Source organism: Erinaceus europaeus, chromosome 13 (genome assembly GCF_950295315.1).
Source record: "Erinaceus europaeus chromosome 13, mEriEur2.1, whole genome shotgun sequence".
Lineage (NCBI taxonomy): Eukaryota > Metazoa > Chordata > Mammalia > Eulipotyphla > Erinaceidae > Erinaceus > Erinaceus europaeus.
Genome location: NC_080174.1, coordinates 61,842,076 through 61,852,038, shown reverse-complemented (window position 1 = coordinate 61,852,038; position 9,963 = coordinate 61,842,076). Strand labels below are relative to the sequence as shown.

At 49.7% G+C, this 9,963-nt stretch overlaps 1 protein-coding gene across 1 annotated transcript; it reads left to right on the top strand.

The window, feature by feature from the left end:
- Nucleotides 1–620: 620 nt before the first annotated feature.
- Nucleotides 621–9,642, top strand: DMAP1 (DNA methyltransferase 1 associated protein 1). Its single transcript, XM_007530967.3, has 10 exons — nt 621–1,148; nt 1,566–1,657; nt 1,914–2,109; nt 7,367–7,525; nt 7,622–7,789; nt 8,048–8,233; nt 8,396–8,467; nt 8,799–8,871; nt 9,001–9,296; nt 9,529–9,642. The coding sequence occupies exons 1-10, from the start codon at nt 1,044–1,046 to the stop codon at nt 9,586–9,588; spliced, it is 1,407 nt and encodes a 468-aa protein (XP_007531029.1). The 5' UTR covers nt 621–1,043; the 3' UTR covers nt 9,589–9,642.
- The last annotated feature ends 321 nt before the right edge of the window (nt 9,643–9,963 follow it).

The following is a 9,963-nucleotide window of genomic DNA, read 5'->3' as shown; positions in this document are numbered from 1 at the left end:
CTGGGTCTTGAACTCAAGTCCTTGGGCACAGTAGCATGCACTCAACCAATTGCGTCACCATGCGGCCCGTTTTTCTTTCTTTTTTTATAAATATATATTTTCTCTATATATAAACATATATAGATAGAGATTATAAATATATATTTTCTCTCTATATAAACATATATAGATAGAGAGAAATTGAGAGGAGTGAGGGAGAAAGACAGAGCGACACCTGCAGCCCTGCTTCACCACTTGTGAAGCGTCCTCCCTGCAGGTAGGACCAAGAGCTTGAACCCTGGTCCTTGAGCACTTTGGTGTGTGCCCTTAACTAGGTGCGCCACCAGCTGGCCCCCGGCCCCCATTTTTCCATTTAAAATGTACTGTTTCTTTCCGGTTTTACAAGTGAAACAACAGGCTTAGCGAAATCAAAGTTACAAAGCTCTGCGCGCTCCCTCTCCATTGTCTTAAATACAGTCGGGCAGCATGGAAGGAAAATGCCTTGACCTCCTTGGAGTTTAGGACGATAACCCAGAGTGAGAAGCCATAAAGGGTCTTACTGGGTTGCCAGCCGGCTCCATTTCAACGAAACACAGACAGGAAGTGTTTCTGCCGGCAGCATTACAAAAGCGCACGACCGGAAGTTTCTGTCCGCGGCTTTTTTAGTATTGAGGGACTGTGGCGGCGGTCGCAGCCGGAAAACCCGGGCTCAGAAGCTCCGTGGCCAAGGAGACAAATAGGGTCATTTGAGAAAACTAAGCGTCAGGTTACAGGCGAGCCTGCACTGGCCCACTCTCCTCGTAGCGGGCCTCCTCACCCCACCCCTCCCCCTCCGGGGGGGCTACCGTGGCTCCGCCCTCGACCCGAGCCTGCCCCCCCACCAGGCACTGACCCTTGACCTCGCGCCTGCCCCCCCCACCACTCCCAGGCACTGACCCCTGACCTCGGGCCTGCCCCCCCACCACTCCCAGGCACTGACCCTTGACCTCGGGCCTGCCCCCCCACCACCACTCCCAGGCACTGACCCCTGACCTCGAGGAGCTCTCCTTCAGCTTTCGGGTGCGATGGCTACGGGCGCGGATGTGCGGGACATCCTGGAGCTGGGGGGCCCCGAGGGGGACGCAGCCTCGGGCACCATCAGTAAGAAGGACATCATCAACCCCGACAAGGTGACGGGGGGCGCCCGAGGGCGGCGGGTGGCGGGAATGTGACAGTGGGAGGCCTGGGAATCTGGAGGGCGCTGCTGGCCGGGCGGGCGGTGGGCAATGTGGCCTGGTGATGCGGTGGGGTCGAGGAGGCGGGGCACCTGTGGCCGTGGTGGGGACCTACAGGCTGTAGCACTGAGACTCGAGGGCCACTGGGGAGGAGCACCCCAGAGGGTGACCTTCTGAGAGGGGACAGTAAAGAATCTTCAATCCTGACAAGCCAGGACTGTACCCAGATGAAATGGGGGGGGGGGAGGGGGATCCTGTGCTTTCATAACATGCCGTATTGTGTCATTGTCATCGTGCCTGTATGTCCGAGCATCGAGCTGGCCAGTACAGCATTTTCAGGGATGAGGATCTAGTTCTTCTGTGTTCTCTCAGAAAAAGTCCAAGAAATCTTCAGAGACACTCACCTTCAAGAGGCCGGAGGGCATGCACCGCGAAGTCTACGCACTGCTCTACTCTGACAAGAAGCAAGTATCAGAACCGGGTTACTCCAGGCTCTCTTGACCCACCTGCTTGTCCCTAACTCTTGAGTTTTCTCTGCCAGTTCTTTCTCTGTGTCTCTGTAGCCAGAGCTCCTGCTTCCTTAGTAGGCTGCAGGGGGAGCTCAGATCTTGCTGCAGAGCACAGCTTCATTGCCTTAGGGTGAGTCAGTGCCCTGGACTAAGTGCTATCTGCATGCCTTTTGACTCTTACCCTGTCACCTTCCTAAACCCCCACTGCCAGGGATGCACCCCCACTGCTACCCAGCGACACTGGGCAGGGCTACCGGACAGTGAAGGCCAAGCTGGGCTCCAAGAAGGTGCGCCCTTGGAAGTGGATGCCATTCACCAACCCGGCCCGAAAGGATGGAGCTATGTTCTTCCATTGGCGACGGGCTGCTGAGGAAGGCAAAGACTACCCCTTCGCCAGGTTCAATAAGGTGAGCTGCCTCTGTTTGTACACAGGCCAAGCTTGTCCACCTCTCTGAGCCACTTTTGTGAACACTCTAGTCTCAAGGGATTGGCTCCAGGGTTAGGCTCAGGCCTTTGTTACAAGCATGGTTATCCATTAAGTCTTCACGGTAAATACTCATAGGGTGGGACTGTGCTGTAGGTGCTTTACTCCTGTGTATACTTTCTTCCTCGTGTGTCTTGTTTTGCCAGGAGCAATTACTGTCACAGACTCCATATCCAGTTATTGCTTAAAGTCTCTTCCTGAGAACCTCACAGGTATTTTAGATGTAGTAGAAACTCCTGAGCGGAACTGATAAGCTTTCCTATTCCCCACCCTCAAACCTGTTCCCTGTCTCGGTGAGTAGCACCTATACTCACCTAGTTGCCCAGACTAGAAAGTTGGGAATCATTCTTGATATAGCCATTTCCCTTAGCCCTCCCATTATTTAAGCGAGGAATAGGGACTTTTGTGAAGTATTTGGGTATTTATAATATCATCTGTAGGCTATACAGATTTATTAGCTTAAAAATTAGTACTTGGGGAGTTGGGCGGTAGGGTAGTGGGTTAAGTGCAGGTGGCACAAAGCACAATAACCAGTGTAAGGATCCCGGTTCGAGCCCCCGGCTCCCCATGTGCAGGGGAGTCGTTTCACAAGTGGTGAAGCAGGTCTGCAGGTGTCTTTCTCTCCCCCTCTCTGTCTTCCCCTCCTCTCTCCAATTCTCTCTGTCCTATCCAACAACGGCGACAACAGTAATAACTACAACAATAAAACAAGGGCAACAAAAGAGAATAAATATTCAAAAATCAGTACTTAATGTTACTATGAAAAAAATCTAGAGTTATTGAATTTTGAGTTCCTCCTGTGGTTGCATTGGCAGTGACAGACCAAACATCTGAGGACTGGACAATCCCACCCCTTATTTAAGCCAACAGTGGGACAAAGATGGTTGGGGAAGACAACAAATGTGTATCAAGCAAATTCAATTTTTTTCAGATAAAAGCCATCAGTCAAATGAAAACAGGATATAAATAGTATTGGTACCCCAAGTTCTAATGAAATGAAATAGTAGGTGAGGGCAGGCTGCCTTAGATATATTGGTGAGAGAGGGTCTCTCTGTAGAAGTGGTATTTCAGCAGCCTTAGTAATATATCTAATCACTGAATCCTGCTGATGCAATTTCCATGATAAATCACTTCTGCTTATGTCCTTCACCTTCAGTGTCAGCACAAATCCAGCTGGCATTATCTTCTGTCTAGTTTACTAAGGTTCAGGTAGAAAGGACTTTACCTAGAGTCACCCAATCATCAAGAGGCAGAGTGTGACTGGGCTAGGGTTATTTAGGTTGTTTTTTTAATATAATCTTTACTTATTTATTGGATAGACAGCCAGCCCATAAAAAGAAAAAAAAATGGAAAAAAGGTGGCACACCTGGTTAAGCGCACATACTATGAAGTACAAGGACCTGCACAAGCATCCCGGTTCAAGCCCCTGGCTCCCTACCTGCAGGGGAAGTGTCATAGTCAGTGAAGCAGGACTGCAGGTGTCTTTCTCTTCCCCTCTCTATCTTTTCCTCCCCTCTCAATTTCTCTGTTCTATCCACAAAAAAAAAAGTCCGCCAGGAGCAGCAGATTTGTAGAGCCAGCACTGAGCCCCAACAATAATCTTGGACGCAAAAAAAAAAGACAGCCAGAAATCAAGAGGGTAGGAGGTGATATGGGGGGGGGAGACACCTGCATCACTGCTTCACCACTTGCAAAGCTTTCCCCCTGCAGGTGGAGACTGAGGGCTCAAACCCGAGTCCTTGTGCATTGTAATCTATGTGTTCAACCAGGTGCGCCACCACCTGGCCCCAGTTTAGGTCATTTTTAAGTCACTATACATAATATAGCTTTATAATCCCTGTAGCCTGAAATGGCATCAACTTTGAGCCCCAAAGCTCTAGAGACATGAACCCAGGATTCCAAGTTCATTTCTTTTGCTTCAACTTGGTGTACCCCCCCCCTTCATCTAAACACCTCTCCTTGGATGGCTCATAGGCTTTTCAGACTTAGCATATCCAGGAATGACCCATCATTCCCCCAACATCTTTAGGTTCCTCTTGTCCAGTGGAAAGGCTGGAAATGTAAGATTGAGGACAACTGAGAGGTGAGACATTGAAGTGATGGGAGGGAAGGCTAGGTGAAACAATTTGAGGTAAAGACAAAAGAATATTCATGGGAGTCGGGTGGTAGCGCAGCGGGTTAAGCGCAGGTGGCGCAAAGCGCAAGGACCGGCGTAAGGATCCTGGTTCGAGCCCCCTGCTCCCCACCTGCAGGGGAGTCGCTTCACAGGCGGTGAAGCAGGTCTGCAGGTGTCTGTCTTTCTCTCCCCCTCTGTCTTCCCCTCCTCTCTCCATTTCTCTGTGTCCTATCCAACAATGAACGTCAATAACAACAACAATAATAACTACATCAATAAAAAAAAAAGCAACATGGGCAACAAAAGGGAATAAATAAATAAATATTTTTAAAAAAGAATATATTCATTTTGTTATTTAGTAACTACTGTTGCATACCAAGCCCTAGGCATTGAGAACACAAAAATTAATCAGACACAGAAATGAATTGAAGAAATGTTGTGTGTGTGTGGGGGGGGCACAGATAATTACAATCTGGTGGTATACACATGTACTGGGAGGACCTGAAGGTCTTGGATGCTATCTAGAGAAGTTAGAGCTTGAGTCTTGAAGGATATTACCAGGTAATATTAATAAAGGGGTGTCATGACTTTTCAGGCAAGTGGGATGTCATGAGCAAAGAAAAGGAAGGGAGGGAAGGAGGGAGGTGAGGAGAGAGAAGAAGCTAGCACCCAGTCCTGTATGGAGGATGTATGAGTAATGAAATTTAAAGCTCACAGTAGGGGGACATGGAAGAGATAAGGACAAGTGCCAGGTCAGCCAGGATTGGTGACCAGGCTTAGGAATTTGGGCTATGCCTTGATGTCTTTGGGCAGCTACTGGCATATTTTTTTTTTTAATTAGTGATTTAACAATGATTAACAAGATTGTAAGATAACCGGGGGTACAATTCCCACCACGAGAATTCCATGTCCCAAGCCCTCCATTGGAAATTTCCCTGTTCTTTGTCCCTGTGGGATTATGGACCAAAATTCTTGATAGGGTACAGAAAGTGGAAGGTCTGACTTCTGTAGTTGCTTCTCTACTGGATATGGATGTTGGCAGGTGGATCCATACCCCCAGCTTGTTTCTGTCTTTCCCTAGTTGGGTAGGTGTCTGGAGATATGAGACTTTGGGACACATTGGTGAGGTCGTCTACTGGCAGAATTTAAACTGCCAGTTTAGTTTCAGGATCAAATCTGAAAGAAGACTAGGTGGAGAATGAAGTCAGAGTTATGTGAACTAATGATCTTCTCTCCAGTACTGCTTTTGTTTGGGGACCTACACTAGGAAGTGAGTGGCAGCCCATTGGCTCTTGCTTAAACCAGAAATGCAGATTTACCTATATAGCATCTATCCTCACCCCCAACATCCATTTGTCAAATCCTGTGGTTTTTAACTCAGAACCTTTCAAGTCTGTCCTTTCCTCTTTGTTCTACTAGCACTACTTTGTTTTAGGTCTTCTCTCTTCTCATCTAGATTCTAACCCTGCACACTAGTCTCCTAGGCGCTCCATCTCCCACCTGCAAGACCCCAATGCTCCTATTTCCAGGGTGACATGTGAGTTAGACCTTATCTGACTAGATTGGCCTGTGAGCGATACTTGAGAGGGGCCAGGCCATTCACCCATGTGCTCTTGATTGAGTCCCTGATTATTTATTGTTACCTGTACTGTGCCTGACCCTGTGCTGAACCCTGAAGATAGTCAAGGAGCCAGCCAGTCTTGGCTCTGGGTGACTTTGCATATTATCTAGAAGTTACTTTTACTTTTACTGTAGTAAGTTTTGAGGGGGCTTAACAAGGCATGGCTGGGTTACATGATCAGATAATACATTCTAGAACAGTGCCTCTTATCTGATGAAGGACATTCTTTTTAAATCTAATCCATCAGATACTGATAAGAGTAAATTAACAAGGTGTAAGTTCATATTTGAAATCAGATTTGGCAGCATATGATTACTATAAAATCATTTAAAAGATTTCCAAATGCCAACTCTCAATTTCTGTGCTTAGCATAGACCAGTTATACTTTGCAAACAGTACTGGGCTGTGGGCTGTCCCATTGAGTAGCACTGTACAGAGATCCAAACATGGTTACAGACAGAGAATTCCTTGGAGAGGAGTTAGATGGAGGCAGTGTTAGCATGATCTGGAGTCAGATATGGCAGTGGACCCAAACTTATGAGCCACAGAGTTGGTGTGCAGCAGCTTGTAAAAGGTCATGGGTAAAGGTTAGGATTAAATATGCCTTCCAGGTTTCTGGATCAGACTCAACTGAGTTGGTTGACGGGGATTTGGACTGTGGAGATGTGAGTTTGAGAGAGTGATAAACCTGGTATTGCATGTTATGTTTGAAATGTATGTGCAATGTCAGTAGATGTCATCGAGGCATCTGGAAATAAAGTTCAAGGACACTGTAGTCTTTGATGGAGATGGGGAACTCCCCTTGCCTAGCCTAGCATGTGTCTCTGACAGGCACAACTGGTGGTGCTGCTCTTTATCCCTGGGGGAGGTCTGTGGGACAGGACTTGAAAAGAGAAGCAGGGTGCCCCTGTTGACATTAAGATCCAGACCTCTTTTTCTCTAGTTGTGTGACCCTGCCTGGCTCTCAGTGGCTGCAAGTCTCACTGTTAACCACTGGGTGGCAGGAGTGCTTCAGACAATTGTTCCATGGACTAAGGTCTGGGGCCTTTCTCTGGGTATCTAGCCCTCTTTCCTACTCTACAGTTGGACAACACAGAAGTATTTTCATGCTGCCCCTCACCTTTACCATAGGGCAGAATCTGGTGTCCTGCTGTGGAGGTTCTGGAGCTGACAACATGGAGAAGTTGCTCCTGGGGTAAATCTGGAGGTGGGTGTCCTCCCAGAGGCTGCCAGGACTTCTAGTCAAGTAGACAGACCTTTCCTCACTCTGGAAGCATCATCTTCATACTGTCCTCTGCAGGCCTCCAGGCAGGGGATTTGCTTTTGTCCAACCTAGGAACTAACAATAAATAGGAGGAACTATAGTCACAAGAGGGCTGGAGTTCATGGGATGTCACATGATGTGACATGGGCATGCCCCACTCTGTCCCTCTGTGCCAGTAGACTGTGCAGGTGCCCGTGTATTCAGAGCAGGAGTACCAACTCTATCTTCATGATGATGCATGGACAAAGGCAGAAACTGACCACCTGTTTGACCTCAGCCGCCGTTTTGACCTCCGTTTTGTAGTTATTCATGACCGGTATGACCACCAGCAATTTAAGGTGAGCTGATTCATGCATTTGCATGCACGCACAACCTCTGCACCTGCCAGACCTACTAGCCTCATGCCATCTTCTCCCCCATGTCTTTCTCTTCAGAAACGTTCTGTGGAGGACTTGAAGGAACGGTATTACCACATCTGTGCCAAACTTGCCAATGTACGGGCTGTGCCAGGCACAGACCTCAAGATACCAGTGTTTGATGCAGGGCATGAGCGACGGCGGAAGGAACAGCTGGAGCGTCTCTATAATCGGACTCCAGAACAGGTCAGCCCAGACCCCACAGAGTCCATGCCCCCAAACCACCTGGCTATTGCTTTCCTCCTCCATGCCTTCATCTCCAGTTCCTCCTACCCACCTTCCTCTGGTACCCTTGCCCCCACTCACCCCAGCCCTTTCTCTTACTGGTAGCCCTTCACTTCCTTGTCATCCCTTTTTGCATTCCCTCAGACAGCCTCCTACCCCACCCCACCCCACCCCACCTCCCATGTGCCTTCACAGATGTCTAACCTCTCACTTTCCCAGGTGGCAGAGGAAGAGTACCTGCTACAGGAGCTGCGCAAGATCGAGGCCCGGAAGAAGGAGCGGGAAAAGCGCAGTCAGGACCTGCAGAAGCTGATAACAGCGGCAGACACTACTGCAGAACAGCGGCGCACAGAACGCAAAGCTCCCAAGAAGAAGCTACCCCAGAAAAAGGAAGCTGAGAAACCGGTATGGAGGCTAAATCAGCCTCGTTCAGCTCAGGAGTCACCCGGCACAGGGGACACCTGGTGGAGGGAGGGCTCTAAGGGTACCTAGAGCCGGCAGAGGGCTGGCAATGACATGGGGCCTTGCCCTATAACACCTCAGTCTGTATAACCCCTTCCCCCCCAGGCTGTTCCTGAGACAGCAGGCATCAAGTTTCCAGACTTCAAGTCTGCAGGCGTCACGCTGCGGAGCCAGCGGGTAAGTTAGCTCCTTCAGTGCTTTAATTCTGGGCTCTGTACTCTGGATGCCGCAGGTATGTGATGAGAGCAAAGGAGAGGCTGTGCCATGTGCTTTGGTTGGAGTTGGCCCCACCAGAATCTCAAGGAATATAGCCAGTTTGAAGTCTTAGGGTTCACTACTCTAGTGCCTGCTTCCTTTTCTGGCCCAGAGCTATCTTCAGGGGTTAGCTTCTCCTCCACCACCACTTCTCTCCACACACCCACACCCTCACACACACCCCAAGTTCTTTAGTTTCCTTCATCCTAAACCACTTGTTGGGGAGAAAGCTTAGCTGCCTGTATCATTACAGATGAAACTGCCAAGCTCTGTGGGACAGAAGAAGATCAAGGCCCTGGAGCAGATGCTGTTGGAGCTTGGTGTGGGTGAGTGTAGGGCTCCCCATCAGACTACTCAACCAGGCTGTAGGTAAAGGTGTGGGAGAAAGAAGTTTCTGTCACCAGCCTTCCCCCACACCTCAGCACTGCTCCCTTGCCTTCCCCTCTGTCCTGCAGAGCTGAGCCCAACACCCACAGAAGACCTGGTGCACATGTTCAATGAGCTGAGGAGTGACCTGGTGCTGCTCTATGAGCTCAAGCAAGCCTGCGCCAACTGCGAGTACGAGCTGCAGATGCTGCGGCACCGCCATGAAGCACTGGCCCGGGCCGGGGTGCTGGGGGGCCCTACCACACCAGCATCAGGCCCTGCCCCAGCATCTGCTGAACCAGCAGTATCTGAACCTGGTCTCGGTCCTGACCCCACCAAGGACACCATCATTGATGTTGTGGGTGCACCCCTCACACCCAATTCGGTAAGAGCCCAGACTGGCTAGAGTAGAGTAGGCACTAACTAGCCCGTAGCCCTGCCTGTGAGCATGCATGGACAGACCCTGCGGCCCCTAGTGCCCACAACAGGAATCGTCACTTCAGGGGGTTTTGAGACTAAGGATTAGAGTGGGTGGCTGGTGGGGATCACCTTCCCCTAAGCATGAGGCAGGCCTCTGGGGTCACTAGCCTCAACACCTTCTGTCTGTGTCTCCTCAGAGGAAACGAAGGGAATCTGCCTCCAGTTCTTCTTCTGTGAAGAAAGCTAAGAAGCCATGAGAGGCTGGATGAGGTGCGGGTGATGCTGCTGTGTAAATAGAGCTGCTGACTTGACTGGGCTGTTGCTTTTTCCTTCTCACCATTTGTGATGTCTGTAGCTGGCAGGGCGGACTGGAGATGTTTATCATACCCACTCCATAGGCTCAGCAGTCGGTCTGTGTGGGTCAAGGCCTTTATTAGCCCTCCACCAACTAACCACTACCTAGAACACCTGTCAGGATGGCTGTACATACAGCACTCACCTCAGATACCAGCAGCTTCCACTAGAGCTTTGTGCTTAGTCATGGTGACCCCATGCTTATGCAGTGAGGGTCTCACATGCTCCAGTCTTAACACCACCACCCCATTTACCCAGCTACACTGCTGGCCCAATAC

What these genes read in the sequence shown, in the direction of transcription:
- DMAP1 (XM_007530967.3), top strand. Translation starts at nt 1,044, where the DNA reads ATGGCTACGGGCGCGGATGTGCGGGACATCCTGGAGCTGGGGGGCCCC. An exon ending in AAAAGGAAGCTGAGAAACCG is followed by an intron (nt 8,234 to 8,395) that starts GTATGGAGGCTA and finishes CTTCCCCCCCAG; the next exon opens with GCTGTTCCTGAGACAGCAGG. An exon ending in GCTGTTGGAGCTTGGTGTGG is followed by an intron (nt 8,872 to 9,000) that starts GTGAGTGTAGGG and finishes TCTGTCCTGCAG; the next exon opens with AGCTGAGCCCAACACCCACA.